General features: G+C 38.4%; 1 protein-coding gene across 2 annotated transcripts; it reads right to left on the reverse strand.

Annotated features, from left to right (window-relative positions):
• Nucleotides 1-248: 248 nt before the first annotated feature.
• On the reverse strand, nt 249-21181 carry LOC116301005 (dolichyl-diphosphooligosaccharide--protein glycosyltransferase subunit STT3B). 2 transcript variants are annotated; one of them, XM_089032344.1, is made up of 20 exons: nt 20951-21181; nt 19077-19185; nt 18318-18427; nt 17354-17442; nt 16473-16561; nt 15945-16010; nt 15519-15618; nt 14569-14667; nt 13582-13728; nt 13171-13219; nt 7405-7559; nt 6972-7150; nt 6241-6446; nt 5935-6006; nt 4827-4926; nt 3358-3531; nt 2502-2615; nt 1943-2067; nt 1480-1564; nt 249-843 (listed from the first exon to the last, which is right to left on the reverse strand). In XM_089032344.1, the coding sequence occupies exons 1-20, from the start codon at nt 21145-21147 to the stop codon at nt 733-735; spliced, it is 2376 nt and encodes a 791-aa protein (XP_088888470.1). In that variant the 5' UTR covers nt 21148-21181; the 3' UTR covers nt 249-732. The 2 variants fall into 2 exon arrangements, with proteins under 2 accessions (XP_088888470.1, XP_088888469.1); XM_089032343.1 differs by having other exon boundaries at nt 6933-7150.
• Nucleotides 21182-21427: the final 246 nt, after the last annotated feature.

Below are 21427 nucleotides of genomic sequence, written 5' to 3' on the forward strand. Positions count from 1 at the left end.
TAGGCCTCTGTGCATGATACAGGCAACCCAGTGAACGCCTATAGGGCGTCTCGTGCTTTTATGCACTACGGTTAGGAAAAGGGAGCTATGCGTAACTTACAGCAGTAAGTTGTGGACTACTGCAGACGGCCATTAGACATTTAAAACGCACAAGATCAAATGCGAGCTTTGGAGCTTTGGGTTAGACCAGTACATCTACTGTGAATCCTACAACATCAATACCCAACAGAAGCATTATCAAGACAGTATTGTAGTTTGTCACACTGTGTCTTAGTTCGCAATCATTCCCAATCATATAAAATCACAAACTCTTCGTCTATATAACATGCCCGGCAGCCGGGAAAGGTCCTGAATGCCCGGCAGTCCGAAATTCTGCTGTTATTTCATGAAAGCCAACATGGTTATATCAAACGCCAGTATTCTCAGGGTACAATAAACAATTTTTTGTAGCAACATCTTTTTTCTTTAATTCTTATTTTAGATGCAATGAAAAATTCTTCTAGTTATTAGAAAAGCAGGATAAAACACATTAAACATGGCCTAAATTAGTAATTACCGCAGTGCTACATTAGAAAGAAAAATGCTAGATTTCTGCTCATGCAAACTCATACTTCCAGACTACGATTAGCACCTTTACGAGTCTCACTTGTTATGTGTCTAGAACGCATGCGTCTATGACCTAGTCACGTGATTACGAGTGCGCGAATTAATGGAAGGTGAAAAATGATTTGTTTAGGTGCTTTTAGCCTTCTTCTTGGACTTCTTCTTCTTCTTTGCTTTCTTTGAAGGTCTCTTTCCAACTACTACCCGAGCTTTGTTCTTTATGTAGCCTTTATTGGCAGTCTGTTAAAATAATGAAATAAAAGTCAGATTATGCTGCGCTAACACCATGCACCTCCACACCCTGTTTGATGAAAAAACGTAAGGGAACATTTTTTTACCGAGGAGGGAGGGAAGTTATTTTGAAAAGAACAGGCTCAAGAGAAGAGGCCATGCACACAAAAGATATCAATGCGAAAGGGGGCACAGAGCAAGTTTATAATACACAAAGATTTATTAACAACACACCGTTCTCATGATGACTGACAAGTGCACGAAAAATATTTCACCCGGCCATTAGTTCACAATAAAAGCACATGAATAAACAAAATAACAATATTCGTCCATAGGAGAAAAGTAAAGAAAGTATACTTTTGTTTTGACTTGAATTCGGGCTATCTACCTCTATTTTGAATGAGCAGCCTTGCTCAGCCTAGCAAGATGACTGGGAGACCTTGTTTTCGTGCGTTCGTCGGCCATTATGAGAATGGTGAATGAAGGGGCGATTTTTTTATGCAACATCGGACTGGGGGGTCAGATTTTTTGTATGGGTTAACAAGCGAATCCTACGGTCACGCCCCGCCCCGGTCCCTAACTCAAATATAACGAAGATATAAATTTTCGGTTCTAGACGTATATTAATTATAATGGTGTACTTACTTTTCTAGGTATATATCGTGATGGTTTAGTGTGAGTTACCCTCTTTGGCTTAGTACTTTTCTTTCTGTTGACTAAATCTTTGACTCTGAAATTCGAAAAAAAAAAAAAAAACACAGATTAGGTAGGACCCTCAAGACCTCCCGGCGTCTTCCAGAGGATTTCCCAGCCAACTCAATTCGGTTCTCCCATGCAACCGAACAACCAGCTTGTAACTAACCCAAGCACACAAGGCGAAGTATTCTGATCGTGAAAGTCTCTAATGCCACGTGACTTATGTATAGGATTATTACTTGGGCCTACGAAAGGTTGAGCGGCCCTGGAGCAAAGGAATTTCTTCTCTAATTTCAGAGGACACCAAAAATACATCTAAACCCAGTTTAACATTAAAAAATTAAAAATACAGTTAAACCCAGCAGTTTCCAATGTGTATGGGATTTTCTTCGTTCCATGGTACACGACTTACTTGTATATTCTGACTAGCCAGTGTTCTGATGTAAAAACTTCATCTATATGTTCTAAACGAACGTTTTTATTCCCTATCTCCACGTTTCTTGTGCGGTCAAAACCAGAAGGTGTCCTAAAGTCAAGCTGAAATAAAAGTATAATCTGTTACTGTGGACGATCTGTGCGAAAAATTGGAATGAATGACTAGTGTGCGCTTTAGTTGCATTAGAATCCCGGATTATTATATACAGGAAATATGATACTTCAAGATAGGCCGCTTATACGACCACTCAAAATGAAAACTAGAAAACTTAATAACATATCTTTTAAGATAAAACCTGCAACTTTTAAGGATGTTATACGTTTCAATCCAGGAAGCTTAATGGGAAGACAAACCGAAGTTAAGACATTGCCGCCTGAGCATTAGAGTCCCAGTAGCTCAATGGTACAGCATCCGATTAGAACGCGGTTAGTCGTGGGATCAATTCCCAACTCGGCACATATTCTCAGAGTATCGCTTCAACGCCATTTATTCTACCTATCTTCCTCCTAAGATACATATATATTTTAAGACAAACCTGTAATTCACCAAAACGATAGTAGCACATCTTGTACATCAGGCAGTTAAGTAGAATAGGTGAGCCAGCAGCGTCTACGCGGAACTCTCCTTGAGGCGTGAAATAATCGGACTCCTATAAAAAGGCCACAAAGAATTTGAAACAAAATCAGCGATAAATATCGTTTCCATTAGATTTACGAGGTTATAATATTCAACAGAGAACAAACGAAAACAAGGCTGAAAGGTGAAAAAACTGTGTACTTTTTCATAGTTAGTTTTCTAAACTAGGATTAACAAAGTTTCACTAGTCATCGGTGTAGTTATTGATTCTGCGTTGGTTTGCACGCCTCTCATCACTGGGGTCTCGTCTTCGATTCGTTCCAGACTTGCATCCCATGGAAGTATAGTTTGTTAAGTGTCTCCCTCGACTCGAGTTTTTCTCCGGGTTCTCCGGTTTTCCTCCCTCCGCAAAACTTAACATGCTAAATGTCAATTCGATCTGTGAGTTAATAGGCGTGTCCTGACTTTGATCAGAAAGAGGCTTTTCAGGGTATGGATAAAATTTGAATTCCGTTCCCGTTTAGTGTCGGATTATTTCTCGAGAGGTCAACATGGCGCAGAATGCCCGGACATTTTGCCTCTGCCGCCTCATTTGCAGGTTGAAAATCTCGACTCGATTTACACGAAAAGAACGAGTTCAATTCTTTCCTGAAATCATGACACTAAAAGAAAGCAGCTTTATTCATGCAACCGAAACTTGTGTCGCGAAGAAGTTTCAGAACGAAATTGAAATTGCGCCGTATAACACCCCCCGTTGCACACACGTTTCAGCTAGAGCGTGAATTTTCAACGTGTAACTGGGCGTATAGACTTACCTTGATGTCTTGAGGATGTTCTCCTTCAGCAATCCTAACCATCCATAAAAACTTGTTGATGTCATCCCCAGAATAACCAATCACACCACCGAATATGACTAAGATGTAGTCCACACCGAGCATGCGCATAATCTTGTATGCTGCTGTCTCATTCGAAGACATGGCTTTACCAACCTATCATACCAGGAAAACAAATCAGTGACTTATAGAATGGAAGCTACATGAAGCTCACAGTAATAATGACCATACAGAGACAAAAACTCTTATCCTACTTTATCATTCCAGACTATATACATGCAACAAGAGTTCCGCGCTACTGCTCTAAGCGCATGCCCAAGGGGTCAAAAACTGGGATCATGGGTCGTAAAAATTGCTAATATTTTGGTATATTTGATTTGGAATTTGCTTAACGCTACTTGCTCTACTAATAGCGGCTGCGTAGGAGACTAATGAAAATTGTGGTTGATAAGAAAAATACAATTAAAATACATCAATTTTTTACAACCCATGATCCCTCTTTCTGACCCCTTGAGAATGCATGTATGCATCAGATACTCGGGTATAATATTCCCTTCTAACAAAACTCATATCAAAGTATCTTCTCAAGCAGTATCGATAAACATAAACAAGAACACTCAGTCACACATGGTCTGTAAAAATATCAAGCTCAACATGAAAAATTCTACAGGCTTGATAATTAGAATAAATAAAGGAATTCAATCTCGCTTGTGCCATTGAAGCTTAATTTTCACCCTTTTTGTTTCTCCCCTCCCCTCCCCTCCCCTCCCCTCTCCTGTCCATGACACCCATGGTCCTTCCAAGGACAGCCACTGTGTGACTTCAAAGAATTCTTCTTCGCCTTATTACGTGTTGATGCCGATACCAAAATCCTTTATACATTTCCTTTTGGACTATAGACACCTTGGAGCACGTTGAAGTGCAGCTCAATTTGAAGGGCAAAACAATAGGTTTTCAATTCTCAGGAGATTGAAATTTTTGTCCTTCAAATTGAACTGCTTAGACGTCACATGCAAAGGGTATACACTTATTTCAATAGTTAGTCAACAAAAACCTAGAAAGCTGAGATCACTGAGCATCATGGGAAACTTTTCATATCAAAAAAGCATACATATACAAAGCTTTTTTAATACAAACTGCAGCTCGATGATGCTCAGAAGAGGTGAGACTGTAACCGGTAAAAGATTCGCAAGTCCATGAACAGTTATCAAGCGGTTGAACGTTTAAAATGAATCTACCCATAATCCTTGTCGGCCTCAGCTTTATAGCTTTTCAGGTGACTAACTTTATTGAAATAAGTGTATACATAGTTTTCTTACGACTGTCAAAGGCGACAAAACAACTCAATTATAAAAACAATTCAAAAAAGCTTCAAGTAGAAGTAGCATCAAGACGTAAAATGGGAAATAAAGAAATTCAAAAATAGTATTACATGTATTTAATTGTATTACCAGGGCTATGTGGCTGTTATTCCATGTATTATTGTCTACTAGTGTTGTCCTGTTCGCCATGCCTGCTATCTGATATCCATAATCCCACCAGGACATCACCCTGGATCATCATTAAACATTATCATTTCATTAGATAATACGATGATCAAAAAATACAAATAAGAAAACCTTAACGTGGTTTTCCATATTCTGCAAACTCTGACATTTCAACGGCTCGTTGTGAAATACACCTCTTCGCCTCTGGTGCGCTCGAGCGTAATGTTGTCCCATTTCAGACCATGTGTTATTCCCTTGAGAATGAGATTCTTGCTTTGAGTTGTATCTATATTCAAGTGTCTTCTCATCTGCAACCGAGTGCAAACCTTAAACAAAGAAATGATACTCTAGGGAATGACAGGTGGTCTGAAATGGGACAACATTACTTCCTGCCGCAAGTCAAGAACATAAAAGATACGGACTGATTATTTTTGATTGACAGCAGCAAAAAAAACTAATTTCAGTGTGCAGCTTGCAACTACGGTTTGCAGAATATGGAAAACAGTAGTAAACACAGTATCAAAATTATTTGGAAATATATACTAAAATACACAAACATGTGCCAGAGACAAAAGATAAGAGTTTTATGTCATATAGATACACCTAGTATAATTGCAGGTGTAATTTATTTCACTGTTTTGAAGACATAGACTGACATTTTTGATATTATCTACTGTATTTAGTATACTAAAACAGTTATTTTCATCAACCTTGGGGCTTTAGAATCAAAATAAAAAATATTTCTAACCAATAAATTATTCCTACGTGTCATTTTGGATTTTTGTATGACAACGTTTTTGGAAGTACGTGCACCAAAATCTTTAATGAAATGATGAAGCTGATGCAATTTACAGCGTGAATGGAAAAACCGTGGGCATCTAGAAATATTTCAGGAATGTTTCTTAACCAAACAGAAGCATTACTTTTATCATTCCGACATCCCGAAATTCAATTTTGAGTGGCCAAAGAACAATGGAACATTTCTGGGATATTGTTAGATGACCACAGTGTTTCAGTAACAGCAAATTACTGGCCAAGTAAGCAAACAATCAGAGATCTAATCCAAACTTACGTGGCATCATCGGCAGTGTTTTGTCTTAACCAGAAATAAGCCTCCCTGAAATCATCCAGAATGCTACGACTCCTATGAAATGAAACAAAACAATGTAGTTAGGAAACAACTCCCAAACGCAGTGTGTATGTACACTTGCAGAGCTTATTTTGTTGTGTCGTGACTCTGCTGGTGACTTGCAAAAGCTTTCTGATTGGTCCATTAGTAATTTTTCCCACTGATGTGAGCTTAATGGCAATGTGGCTTTCTCCCAAGATTTTTCATAGTCTCACCAAGACTACTGTATTATTTCAGAATATTCCTTACCCATCATAGTTAGTAGATGCTAATACCACAGATGGACTAGAGTAAGCATTACTTGTAACCCAAGTGCAGTGTACAGCAAACATCATCAGCATCATCACAATGCACATCACCACTATGCCTTTGAGATTGCTGCCCAAAATTCCGCCATCATCTTCCTCTTCAACTGAGTCCTGTTTTTTGTTTTTACTCTTTTGCTTGGTGCCAGGCTATAAAAACAAATATACCACTGAGTTACACATTATCAATACAGCCATGTACCGGAAGTGCCAATACCATGTTCAAGTTTTAAAAAAGTGTCAGAAAGATGAGACAATAAAGATAAGACTTTACTGTATTGCTAAATAAACTTCCTAATAAAGGGGGTATAATTGGATATATTGCTGTACATGTTACATGAAAGGTCTGGAGACATGTAACATTTGACACAGGTTGACATGTGCAACAAAAGAAAAGTGTCTAAATGAAGAAATTTGAACAATAACAAGAGCATGACCAAATCCTTCTCTAACAAGGTCAACCCCAAGTTCACTCGCCTACTGTATGTGAATAGAATTGTTTGTCAGTTCTATTTGTGTTTAAGAGGACACAAGGCACAGCCACTGCCGAAGTTTACATACTAATGTACTGATGCCGAAAAAATACTATTTTGATACTCCTAAATTCACATTAAAAATATGTTGTCACAATTCTACCTTGTCATACAACTCTTTCTTGTTCTTCTCTTCACTTACAGTTCTTTTTTCTTTCCCCTCCGACTCCGCTTTAGTCGGAGGTTTATCATCCACCAAATAGTTGTCAAGGGTGACAGAGAAAGCAATGGCAGCAAGAATGCAAACGACAGGCGTCAAAGTGAGCATCAGACGAACCATCACACCAGCAAAATACACAGCAGTAACTGCATACAGCACAACTAGAAAACAAAATTAAAAAGAGATCATCAGATGCTAAGAGCGTGAAATATCCTTTCCAATTCACAAATTTTCATTTTGCCCCTGTTGAACTGCCCATTCTAGCTGAATGATAATCCTTTGTTTAACCATAGGTAGCCTCATCATGAAGTGCTTGAATGCAATGCCATATGAAGGAAATCTATTGTTCAAGTCAATATGGCTGCCACATGATAAAGGTCCATCTAACTGGAGATGGAACATCTGTAGAACTTACCGAATACTCTTTCATCATTTATCTTCTTGATGACAAACCACAAACCAGCAGGAAAGGTACATATCAGGATGTGAAGGTCAAAGAAGAATGATACCCAGGTAGTTGGCTGATGCTCAGACACAGAGGCAATGATTGGAATGTGAATCTTAGCATAGCTGCATGGGAAATAAAATACATCAGCGTCAAGTACTACAAAGACAGACACAGTGGGGGTGGATAGTGTGGCCAGTTTGAAATTTATAAGAATGAGAATAAAGCATATTTCATTAACGGGGCACTTGGATGAAAATCAATGAAAACTGGAAATGACTTTAAACTTGGGTAAACCTATCTATATGGTTTCAATAGTAGCCAAGCATATTTCTTGACAGTCAAGGGTGGCGGATAAAAAATATCAGTTTTATTCAACAACTAGATCGTGAATAAATGATGTCATTTACTCAACCCTATTGTTCTTTTATCTTTTAAACCAAAATTTCTCAACAGCAAGTGGCTCACAAGCTAAAATTTTCATCCAAGTGCCCCATTAATCATGAAACCTGTTAAAAGATTATCTTCTTTTCAGGTATTGTTGCAAGAAAAACATTACACAGCTACCATCTTTTATAGAAATTCATTGTTAATGCAAGTGCTTTGTGTTGGTGATTTGTGATTGGTGTCAATGTCAATGATCGAAAAAAGAGGAGTAATGTAAAATCTAAAAGGGGAAGGAAGATATATACTGAGTAGTATAGGGGATGGGGGTTCCAGCGCAACGACCACCGGAGGATTACCCGTCTAAAGTGAATTCCTCGATTCGTACCGCGATTACCCGCATCCCGTGTTTATGTAGTTAAATATGTTAGTCTATATATGGAGTGCGAAGAACGTAAAGAGTTTGCTTATGATTTCTGTGTAAAGTGCTTTAGAAGAGTGTATGGATTGTCCGCGCCTCGACAACCATGTTTCGACTACCTTTTCTACTGGTAGGCACAAAGTAGTATTTTTTTGTGTCCTCTGCGCTGGTAGCAAGCACCAGAAATGTCCATAGGGAAGTAGGTGGAGGCGAAATGCCTCTCCATGGTAGCAAGGGCCCCAAGAAATGCTAATATATATTTCAAAAGTGTCTCAGAATGTTAACAATAAGGTTAAATCTTTGTTAAGTATATATGGAAACTATTTCAAAGAGTGTCTCAGAATGTTAACAATAAGGTTAAATCTTTGTTAAGTATATATGGAAACTATTTCAAAGAGTGTCTTAGAATGTTAACAATAAGGTTAAATCTTTGTTAAGTATATATGGAAACTATTTCAAAAGTGTCTAAACAAAGATTTAACCTTATTGTTAACATTCTAAGACACTCTTTGAAATAGTTTCCAGGTATCCTTAACAAAGATTTAACCTTATTGTCAACATTCTAAGACACTCTTTGGAATAGTTTCCGTGGTGTCTTAACGAAGATTTGGCCTATGGAAGAGTGTATGGATTGTCAGTGCCTCGACTACCTTTTTTTGTCCAAAAGAGTGTATGCGTGTTCCAAAGGAGTGTATGCTTGTTCCAAAAGATACCAATCCGTGTTCCAAAAGAGCGTATGCGTGTCCCCAAAAGAGTGTATGCGTGTTCCAAAAAGATGTGCGTTGGTTTGCGCAAGAGTTTTGGATCTCTACTTATTTTTATTGTTGTTCGTTAACAATCAACAATAAATACTAAGACCCCTTTTGGAGAAGGTCTGCAAAAATGCCCGAAGAGAATGGAGGCCCCTTCTACCTTCTTTGTAGGGCCACGCGCAATGGTGCAGCTACGTAGCCCGGAATTCGAATGTTGCCTATTGTCTCCTGCGCTCTGTACAAGCCACCTACCACATCCAAAAGGATTTCTATCGTGCGCTGTTTTCCTAGCATGTATCCAGCTATGCCTATGGCTATGTACAGATACATGCTATATCTGTGGACAAACAGGTATCTACCATATGGATCCATAGGGTATTCCATGGACAAACATAGGGTATGTTCCGTATCTACCTACATATATGGCCACACCCAAGATACTATCCAAAGAGGAGATCGCAGACCTTTTGGAAGACAGGAAGAATGGAATGGGGCTACAAAAGGTAGCCAAGAAGTATGGTGTGGGTATTCCCAAAATACGCAGGATAGAGCAGGAAAACAATGCGACGCCTGCAATTCCAGAAACGCCACCTACGACAGATTTGCAGAAGCATTTTCTAGAAGTGCAGGATTCCTTTGCCATTGTTTTGGACGACCTAGGAAAAGCAAAGGAGGAATTGCTGGCCGAACTTGCAACCACAAAAAAAGAATTGCTAGACCGCGTGGACGATCTAGAAAAGCTTCGTGCGGAGCTGTCGTCCAAGATACAACCACCTGGTAGCGACGAGGATGGCTACTACAGCGAGGAAAACCTAGAGGACGAAGTGGAGGAAATATCCACGAAGATAGACTGGCAAATAGCCGGGAATATAGTATTTGCCATCTTTGGCATTGGAGCATTGCTTTGGGCGCGCATGCAGCAACCAGTGGAAAAGGTTGTCTACTACGAACGGCCACAGAGGCCTTCTAAGATTCCGGAGATGGAGTAGAAAGGGCGTCTACCAGATCGACACCCTTTGCGGACACGTGCACCAATCTATCCTTCCTTTTGTTGGCGGTGGTCTTTTCCCTGCCTATTTTGCAGTACAAAGGCGGCGGAGATGTCCAGTCTATTTTTTGCGCCTGCAGAAAGTGTCCCCAAACGGGCGTGGTTGCATGTTCTACCGTGCAGCCCTCCAATACGCATTGGGAGCATCGGGGGGATAGGAATAGGATGGTCCTTTCTTTGCCCCTGTATGTGGCTTTTGCGTAGCGCCAGCATTGGTATTCGCCCGGCTGCATGCGCAAAGCCTGCGTGCATTCTTTGTTGGGTGGCGCCGGCACTTCTAGTAGCTTTCCTGGATTCCGGGGTATCGAATGGTCTATTTTCCTAGCCAATTCGTAGTACGTATCCAAACCGGGTCCTTCGGGCACGAAGACAGTGGCTATGTTGTTTTCCCACTCCACCAATATTTCTTCTCCAGGTATGGCAGTCCGTATGTTGCCGTTGGCTTCGAACTTCCCGACTGCAAATGCATCCAGCAACGCATCCACAGCCCATGCTACGGAAGTTTCTTTTGCCCCCCTGCGCAAAGCTACTCGGTGCCCTTTGGCAGGCCAAGCGGCATCTACGTTTTTGGGTACTGCGTATCCTAGTATTTTGTAGTCCCCTGCGGGTATTTCTTGCATTCGATGTATTTTGCGAGGCACGGAATCCTCTAGAAAGCGCTTGGCTGCGTCCTCTCCAAAGAACAATTTGCGTAGATTGTCTGTCCTTCTGGAAATCCTATCCAATAGTTTCCTATATTTTTCCAACTCTTTTTCTATGGCTTTCCTGTCTTCTTCCTTTTGCCGCAGGATGGACTGCCTTTGCTCCGACAGTTCTGCGTGGTATCTTTTCGTGGCTTCGACCCACTCGTCGCCTTCCAAATCGTCCCGTATGTCTTCCAAGCGCTGCTGTCGTTTTCTTTTGGACAGGAAGGATATTCTGCGGTCCGTAGGCACTTCCAAAATGCCAAAGGCGCTCTTTTCTACTCCGATCCTTTGCGCCTTCTTTGTGCGCCATATCCACTCCACGTGTTCGCTCGTAGGCAGGAAGTCTGCGATAGTAGGAGCATTCGCATGCACGCGGGTGGGAAACTTGGACTCCGCCAATACGGTAGGACTATCTTTCGTGTAGCAGCGCAGCGGGGCTATTTCCACTGGATCCAATTCTTGCATGTCTATGCGGAATATGGGACATCTGCGCAGACCGAACTCTGCTATGGTCCAAAGTACGCATTGCTCCCATTTGTCGTTGCCCCGCACTCGCACACCGGCTATCCTACCCGTTCCTGCGTGGCAGTACCAAGCTAGGAATATTTCTCCCGTTTCCTCGCAGCAAATGCAGCAGCATCTGTCTAGGAGTTCGGCAAGTGCCAACCACATGTTTTTTGGCGGCTGCACCACGAATATGTCTTCTAGCGGTGCTATGGTTTCCGCAATGGCATTGGTGTGTTCTTTGGAGAAATCCCTGCTGTAGATGGATATTTCCACGCGGGTACAACCTCTTTTCTGCACATCGGGGTGCAGGAAAGTTCTACGCAGGTGGTCGTTTGGGCAATCCACATATTCGGCAAGCTTTGCGCCTACTGGGTTTTGCACTTCTCCAGCCTCGAAGTTCGACACTATCTTGTTGTATATTTTCGTCCGTTTGCCCTTTTCCACCCAAGTACAAACATGGCTGCCCACCTGGTGCGTATTGTCCAAAATGGTGCCTTCGCGCCAACCAGCTTCCCCTTGCTCTTTGTAGCCCATTTGCCGCAGTTTGCGCACCAATGCCTTGCGGTCCAAAGTGCCAGAGAAATCCTGTGTGTAGTCGACGGAATAGATGCCATATCCGTGCGCATCCAATAGCCTAGCGAACTTGGCAATGCTTTTGTCTACGACTTCTATGGACAATTCGGAGGTGTCTACTTTGGCCACGAAGGTGGCTGCGTGTTCGCCGTGTAGGCTATTCCACTTGTTGGACAAATGGGACACGCGCTCTACTATGTTGCCTTTTCTGCATGTGTGCGCCATGCTGGTTGGTAGGAACACCCCAAAGGCTTCCGTGGCTGCAATGGATATTTTGGATACTATTGCCTTTGCATTTCTACACACCCGCCCATACAAGTCTTGTTCTGCAACGAACCCATACACAAACACGTCGTCTACGAATGGTGGTAGCCCATGCAGCGGCTGCAAACTCGTAGGGCCTTCGTTTCCACGCAAGTAGTTGCATTTGGATATGTCCGGCAGCAGGTTTCCATCGTGGGCATTGTCCAGTAGCAAATGTGCTAGCAGCCTACTCTTTGCACGTATTCCCATCTCTTGCAGTGTTGTCGAAATAGTCTCTTGGGAGTCCATCTCTATATATAGGGGGAGAAGCAAATACTACGAATGTGGCCTTTGTTGGACAACGCACATCTTTTGGGACACGAAAAACAATCCATACACTCTTCTAGGCGTCCCAGATATCTTTTGGGACACGGATTGGCATCTTTTGGGATACGGATTGGCATCTTTTGGGACACGGATTGGCATCTTTTGGGACACAAAAAAAAGGTAGTCGAAACATGGTTGTCGAGGCGCGGACAATCCATACACTCTTCTAATACATTTCGTCTTCATCTTCAAATGCTTCTTCAAGTCCACTTCTTTCTTAAAAGTTCTCTTACAATCTTCGCACTCCATATATAGACTAACATATTTAACTACATAAACACGGGATGCGGGTAATCGCGGTACGAATCGAGGAATTCACTTTAGACGGGTAATCCACCGGTGGTCGTTGCGCTGGAACCCCCATCCCCTATACTACTATACTGGCTCCACTCCCCCTTGGAATCATCCTAGGTCTGGCTCTGTAATATTCCCATCATTCTAGCATTATTACATGTAGACTTTCAAAAACATTCAAAATTGTAACCAGTAATATTGTAGATTGAATTAAATCAAAAAAATTTAGCTTAACCAATCAGGAACGAACACAACCAAGTTTAGACAACTTACAGTAGGTGTTATCAGCAGCCTGAAACATCGCGATTGGCTGATGTCCAAAATCAAAATGCTTCTGATTCTGCTCTCTCCTGATTGGCTGATGCATTTACTCCAGATACATTGTGTTTGAATAATTTTGTAAGTGGCTGATGGAGTATGCATCTGTAGAGTAATACTCACCCTGTGTCATACAGAGAATAGAAACGACCACTCCAAGGAGCAATGACACCTTGATACCAGACAAAAACACTACATTAGTATCAAAAAAGGTTCATTTTATATACAAAATCAAATGTTACAATCAAAAATAAATTTGTATATATGGGTTTCCAGACATCTGTGTTTTTGTTTCAGTCATTTTAAAAAATTATTTAACTGTTAGTAACTGTACATAAAAGTAAATGACAGAAGTCAAAATGCCCAATATGAAGATGAAGAGCTCCAGAAATATTGTGGTATTAGGTAAACAAATAAATAAGCTCACCCATTCATGTATAAGGCAATCCCATACATGTAAATGACAGAAGTAAAAATGCCTAATATGAAGATGAAGAGCTCCAGAAATATTATGTAAACAAATAAATAGCTCACCCATATAAGTCAATCCCACAACAGCTAAGAATACAATTCCAGCAGAGCCAACGGCAAGAAAGATGATAAGATTCTTAATGTCAGACCAGGAATATTTATTCCTGATGTACATTAAAAAGCCATATGCTTGAATGAGGGCAAAGGTTCCTAGATAAATAATAAAGAACATAAATTATATAACAGCTACATAGTTTGTGTATGATGAATGCATGCAAATGTATTGGTTAAAGTACAGGGTATTGAATGCCATAACAATGAAATGACTTTCCACAAGCAAAGCAAATTTCCCATCACATTTATGTAAAGTTGCTTGTTGTTTTTTTTAAAAGTTTTAATGCTGATCAAAAGCAATTGGTTTAAAATCTAGTCTCTAACTTCAACCTTATTGAAGAAGTTAAACTTAAGCCTTGTACTGTATTATTGTAGTTTAAGTTCTACGATGAAATAATTGTCATATACATTTTGCTTTCTACTTGGTCGGGGAATAGGCCCTTTGCAGTTAATGGTCATGTGTCTGTACTGGAGGGCAAAATTTATGTTTTTATATTACATTGGTGATTCTTTTTAGGTACTCGTAAAGAACTGAATGAAAAGATGTGTATTCAGTGTGTTATGAAATGCAGTTTTATTACTATCTCTCAAAACAGGTTGTAGGAAGCTTGTTTGCTCTCCAGTAAATTTCACCCATGGGAATCAAAATATTCATTCATTTGCTCTCAGTGAATTAATCAGCACGTGATTGCTTAGCTGCAAAGGGCCTATTGAACACACACACACCATACATGTACATGCACATTTAGTCATTTGTAACCAGGATACTGGCTATTCTCAATATTGTTGTTTATAAAAGGAACAAAAACCTCGTCTTGATAAGCCCTTGCTGTGTGCTGTGACTTCAGTGATAAATCACTAAATTAGTACATGCTTTTCCTAATAATTTGCGTTGTGTTCTGCCAATCATTACTCAGTCTATATCTAGACACTTACCAGCTGCAGCCATGTGCTCACTTGTTCTGATTGGCTGAAAACCAACAAATGGAACTTGCATGGAGAGTATAAGACCAATGATGTAAAATGTAGAGTAAGCTGTTAAATAATAATATATTAATAAATAACAATAATATAAACTTTAATAAGAGTTCATGGTTCTCAATATATATTCAGACATCATTGACAAATAAGCTAAAGGTAAAGGCCCTATTTAACATCAGTATTCCTTCAGCTAGTATCTGGTCTTTCATGGAGCTGACAGTGAATACCTAACCCCCCTTTCTTCATCAGTACTCCATTTTAAGAGCATTCAAAGTTGAAGCTTTACAGATTAGAGAGTAGTCAAAACAGAATGTATAGCTATGTTAAGTACTGCATATGTAAAAAATTCCCATATAACTAAAAACTTTAGCTTTAAAATATTTATATAAGATGAGGATCTCAAAAGTAGGATAAGAGAACTGGGATTTTCATATTTCGTCTGTGAGAAAAATGGAATTAGATACATCTGCAGATTAGGGTTTACAGCCAGACATGCTAAAGTACATTGTATGACCAGCAATAATGTATTTGAACACTTTTATGCATTGGGTTTGTACATTAAACTGACACATTCCAATGCAAAGCTGGCTGGTCTTACCAAATAAAGCACATAAAGCTTGTTTGACAGTAAAAGGCCAGTCTGTGCATAGAATTATGTGAATGTGTAGTTCCAGAAAATATCCATACCCCTACCATGGAAATTCATAAAAGGACCCCCTACCCCCAGGAACTTCCAATTTTCTTCCATACAAACTATGTAATTTTGTTCTTTCTCTGACCCCCCCTCCCCTCCAGAATTTCCAATTTCCTCCATGGATATTTTCTGGAACTACACAATACATTAAATGTTGTCATACTTTTGCACGTCACACTGTAAAATAAGCACGATACTATGTTCTACTAACCAACATAAATCCTTTGTGTAAATCTTCCCATCAGCAGCAAAAAGAAGACATGTAGAGGAATCAGATTAATGATAAACACATAACCACCCCAGGCTGAGACCTAGAATGAAAGAATCAGCAATAACATAATACATCATTTATATAAGTTAAAAATACAGCAACCATTATAACAAAGACAATATTCAATATCTTAGTGGAAGCTGATGATGTACACTTTGCCTATTATCACATGACTAGTAACTTAGACAATTAAAAATGTAAATTAGGTTTCGGCCGATTTTTTTTTGCAAAAAATTCAAGCTCCATGCCAGAGTCATACCAATATTTAAAATCATTAAAGGACTTACCAGGCACAAAAATCACCTAATTAGATAATTATTAGACAACTAGTTTAGCAAATGAAAGATTTGTTTACTTAATATTTACCATGTAAAAGTAAGACAAGCTGGTGCACATGGCCCAAAACACTGAACCAGTTTTAACAGACTTGACCTGAAAATGGGGAAAAAATGTCTACTTTTAGAATGGCAGAACTATGAAATACAATTATATTAAAGTACATGTGAATATTTCTTGACATTGTTACGGAGCATAATGAACGCCCATGTTAATGTGAAAATTGCTCAGCAGGCCAACCAGATCTTGATTTCAAGACCAAAGCATGGTTGAATGCAAGAAGAATTACCACAACAACTCTTCCTTGAAGCATTGCATTCAATACAAGGCCAAAATTCTGGAAACAATCACATTTAATTCCAGAAGTTTATCAAGCCATGGCAACAAACAAATGGTACTAGAACATGTATGTTCATTTTTAACTAGGGCACTGTTTCTCACTCTTTAATATCCAATAAAGGTTGTCGAAATATCAATTATACAAAAAAATCTTACAAAAGTATTTGTGGAATTTTTTAATTCATAATAAATATCTACAAAAGATGTAGCTGTACATACCCATAAGTAGTACGTAAACTGCAGTGCAAAGATAGCAATGCCTTCATTGTCATAAGAACCAGCAACTGAACGAGAGATGTATCCTGGAACTGAAAATACAAAAAGGTGCACATATAATAGGGTAAATAGGGTAATCTTGTACTTTATGACCAGCTGATACATATTGATGGTATCATATTGATTGACAATGGGCTGACTCTTGGGCAATGTTAAGTTAACATGTTCCACCAATTTAAAACTTCCCCAACACTATACAGTCTAAGTCTCAAGTAAAATAAGAGTTTGTGGGTTGTTGTAAGACCCAAGACTCGTTTTTGATTGCAATCAAGCTTTTGACCGGTTTCTTTTGACCTTCACATATAATCTTCAAGGTTTACATGAGAAATGATTATCATTACAATTTATAAACAATCTACAGTAGTGTGTGCAAGCATTTTGCATGCACAGTTGTTTAGGACATATGTTGTTTAGGATAGGTTTCTTTTGACCTTCACATTCATATAATCTTCAAGGTTTACATGAGAATTGATTATCATTACAATTTTATAAATAATCTACAGTAGTATGCACAAGCATTTTGCATGCACAGTTGTTTACAGTAGGATATGAAATTACTGTTAATCCCTGTGATGTACAGTATGTCTCCCTTTGGTTTCAGAACAATTTTCAATATTAAACAAACTTGGTCATTGAAAGTTGCTTAAATGGAATATGAATTTTTACTGGACCCAATTATGGATGTAAAAATTACCAAATGATTTTGATTGACAGAAGCAAAAAAAAAATTGGGAAGGAAAAATACATCTATTTAGGAAAACTATATCTAGGGAATTGATCAACTCCTTATTGCATTGAAGGAGAAATATCACAATAATACATACCTATTGCTATGAAACATGCTGCCAGAAGTCCAGCTCTGTCATTCCATAGTTCTTTTGTCAACATATAAGTAGCAATAGCAGTCAGCCCACTATAAAATAATGCAGTGAAAACATTTATCATGTGATGATCCTTGCAAGAATATTATTTAATACAGCATATAAGAAGCATAAATTTTTTGCCTGAAATGTGGAAAGTGGACTGGAAAATTGCAAAATAGCAAGGCTTGAAATAGAAAAAGATATAGGCAGACATTTTACAAAGAGAGAGAGAGAGAGAGAGAGAGAGAGAGAGAGAGAGAGAGAGAGAGAGAGAGAGAGAGAGAGAGAGAGAGAGAGGACTAAACAGAAGTTGGTAAGTAACAACTTGGTAAAATTTCCCTTGCCATTTATATTTTCTATTTGGCACATACCATAGTATTCAATATTTGACCTGCATTTTGGCCATAGGTAGCCCACAATTTGGAGCTCTCAATAGACCGCTCGCATCGACAGTGCTTTTTCACATTCGGTAAATACAGCTGGGTTATTATGAATAAAGACTTATATATATGCACAGGCTTAGCTTTGCTTGATTAAGAGCAAATCATTTGCAAAAGTAACCATATTGCAAAGAATGTGCTGCTTGAGTACAATACCAATTCTTTGAAATCGCACAGACTTTTAATGGTATTTGTGAATAGCTGAATCATAAACAAGGCTTAAAGCCTGTGCAAATGAGTCTCATGTGGTCTTCAAAAACAGCGATATGCGACTGGTGTATTCACAGAGCAGTGGGATTTGCAGGACTAAACAAAAGAATTTTACTCCCACGAGAATTAAAAATCCAATGTTTGCCTTCAAGTTGAGCTGCTCTGGGAATTGATGCAAGGGGTCTATAGATTTCAATACTTCTATGGATGCATACATGTATGTATATGTAGGGAATTACAGTTAAATGTTGAAAATGAAAAATATTGTCTTTTACCTAAAAACAGGAGCTAGAAATACACAGACATCTCTGATGTGGACTGTAATATTTAGTGCATTGAGGATAGCATGGATGGAGGCTGAGGTGACCATAAGACCTGGATATACCTTTTAAAAAAGAAGGAAATATATTAATAAATGATAAAGATAATGGTAAAAATAAAGTAATTATATGACATGTAATTCCTTCCCTAGTACAATGCTGGAATCCTAGGAAGCTAACAATAAAATAATATATGTACCGCAATTTTCCTATAAGTGCGATTGGGATAGAGCTGCCAACATAAACCTGTATTGTCTGCTTAAAATTATTGCGATTTTGAGTCACCAATATGGGTTTATAAAACAAAATATAACCAATATTAGCCTTTGTCACTTTGCACCAATGGATATGATTTCTCCCAACTAGCCTCAAATATAAACTCAAAATCACAATAACCTATAAACCTCATTAGACATTTTAGGGTGCAGTATGGGTGTTAAGGTTTTGAGTCTGAGGGCGAGAAAAAATACAAGACAACAAGAAATTACTGCACATACTGCATTATATAATGTCTAATACTTTATTTTTTTTATTATCTAATAGATCCCAATTTTTCCCAAAAAGAGACCAGGTTTTTACTGTATGAAATAACCTAAAGTTTAATGGTATGGCATGTAGCACTACAGTTGGTAATAATGTTTGTACAGGCAAAGTGCTGAATTTTACAATGCACTGTTTTGTAACTGTGCCCTTTTCAAAGCCATATTCACTCACAGTTCCTCCAACAATTCTTCCAAGTGGGTACCATGCTCTCTCATCAAACCAGTTAAGGAAGTTGTAGAATCCACTGTTAGCCAAATGATGAGTGGCACGATAGTTGAACCTGTTAACAAGAGAGGAATTTAGAGTACTTACTGTATGTACCACAAGCAACACTGTCTAATGCACCTAAACTATGTTATATATGAAAATGTCAATGAAACAATAAACAATCCCCACCCAGACATATATATATATATCTTTTACAATCTTCCATTACGAGGTTAAAATCAGTTTATCTAACCCAATTTCTAGACAAAAACTAACTAGGCAATTCTCTTTTAAATTACCAGGCATTGAATATATTGATTTATTCATTCATTTATTTATTCAACAATACACTGTCATACATAACAAAGTAAACTAAACAAAAGAGCAAAAAATAAAAATTAGATAGGACAAGCAACAGGAACTACCCATAGAGACATGCTCCATATTTATCCATCCTTTCCACATAATATTACAATAAGAGGCAGAGCAAATTGTCATCCAAATGCAAAATTTTAAAAGCATACTGTTAACAGTTCATATTTTGTACTTTTCTTGTTTTATTGGTATCTAATAAAACTATCTTTTCTGGTCTGGTTCAAGCCCTTATATTGGAGAGCAGACCCACATGGTCTCATTCGAAACGTCATCTATTCACGCTGTATAATTTACCTTTTTATCATTACTGCTTGATGGTCTCATTCTAATTGACTGATCAATTTTACCTCGACAGATAGATAAATTAGCTGCATTTGTTTAGGTATTTTCATTTAATGTGCTTTTAAGAATCTATTTTTATCATTATTATTATCATTCCGGGACTCATCAGACAGAGGGCTTATGAAGTTCATTGAAAAGTTGCAAAGTTTATTTCAAAACTTGAATTCAACAGAAATTTTTATGGAAAAATTTAGCTTTGAACTTGCTTGATTCAAGCTGAGCAAATATGAAAATATTCCGCTTGCCGTTCTAAAAGTTATGAGAAATAAAAGCAGTGTAAAGATCTTTACAGGAGAACTAAATAAGTTTACTAATAAATTAAGTCTCTTATGTGTCTATATGCTACAAACAAAACTCAGTCATAAACAATGGATAACAAAATTAAAAATAAACGCGCAAAACTTTCAACTCCTGCAAACAGAAACTTCAACTATTCAACTAAGAAAGCAATTTGAATATAAATTCAAACGAAAATGAAATGATTTTTTTAGCTGAGAACATGCAAAAAGACAGGTGCAAAATTAATTAGTTGAAATACTACTGTTGGCTACTTTCAAATGCTCATAAACAGATCTGTAAGCTTGCACATTTTATGATGCTACTCTATAAAGCTCTACTGCTTTCGGCAAATTTAAATCAGAAGTTGATTTGTCTTTCATGATGTTCATACTTTTGAGTTAATTCACATCATCAATTTAATAGATTTCCCCTCTCATCGGATCTTTCATATTCAGCTACCAGTTACAAAGCCATACTAAGAGCATGGACTGACAACCACATTAACTCTGGATATAAAATATTGGTCTGTAGTGATCGCAAGTTAATTAAGGTAAACAACTTAGAGACATTTTGAATACCAGAATGAAAAATATATTCAAATATCCATGGTTTTTAGGAAACTATGATGTGTCATGTACGGAAATTTGGGATGTCTGACCCGGTGAGTAGATGAAATACGATCATCGTCTAGCCAGACATCACGAAGGATGAGCTACCTTTCTAGCTGTATTTAAATACTTTTATTCTGTTAAGCATGTGTTAAGAAAAGTTACGAGTAGAGAATAAAGTTCAACCATGTTTTATATTAAAGTAAGTCTATATTAGTGGATAGATTTTCTTACCAAGGATCGAACTCATGGATGATACTTTCGAAGCGGATCACAGCAAACAGACGGCTCGCAAAACCACCCAACCAGGCCAGAAACAGAACGGTGAAGGTTAGCAGAGATTGCCATCCAATGGCCTGAGATTTTACTTCGTTTTCGGCGATTTTGGCCAGTTCTTTGTCAGTGTCATTAGACACTCGTTCAACCTCCATCTTGGATAGTTAGCGCCGCATAGCCACGTTGTGTGACAGCCGACCAATCAGATTACACCACAAGGAATTAGGTACCAGGCTACTCGATTGAGACTTCCGCTTTTTAGTTGGTATATATGAAAGCCACATTTTCCACTTTTTTCTCTTTTCCAGTTTTTTATTTTATCGTTCTGGATTTTTTTACGAAGTCAAAACTTCCCAAAAAAAGGAGGTACAAACTTTAAAACAAAATTGAATTTTTGACAGAATCTTGAGAAGGCACTTGGAACGAGGATCATAC

This window comes from Actinia tenebrosa, unplaced genomic scaffold (assembly GCF_029948245.1).
Source record: "Actinia tenebrosa isolate PJP-AT-01 unplaced genomic scaffold, QUT_ActTen_1.0 PGA_scaffold1__47_contigs__length_23844297, whole genome shotgun sequence".
In the NCBI taxonomy this organism is placed as follows: Eukaryota; Metazoa; Cnidaria; class Anthozoa; order Actiniaria; family Actiniidae; genus Actinia; species Actinia tenebrosa.

What these genes read in the sequence shown, in the direction of transcription:
- LOC116301005 (XM_089032343.1), bottom strand. Translation starts at nt 21,147, where the DNA reads ATGGAGGTTGAACGAGTGTCTAATGACACTGACAAAGAACTGGCCAAA. An exon ending in AGTTTACGTACTACTTATGG is followed by an intron (nt 16,011 to 16,472) that starts GTATGTACAGCT and finishes CCCCATTTTCAG; the next exon opens with GTCAAGTCTGTTAAAACTGG. An exon ending in AACATCCTCAAGACATCAAG is followed by an intron (nt 2,616 to 3,357) that starts GTAAGTCTATAC and finishes GCCTTTTTATAG; the next exon opens with GAGTCCGATTATTTCACGCC.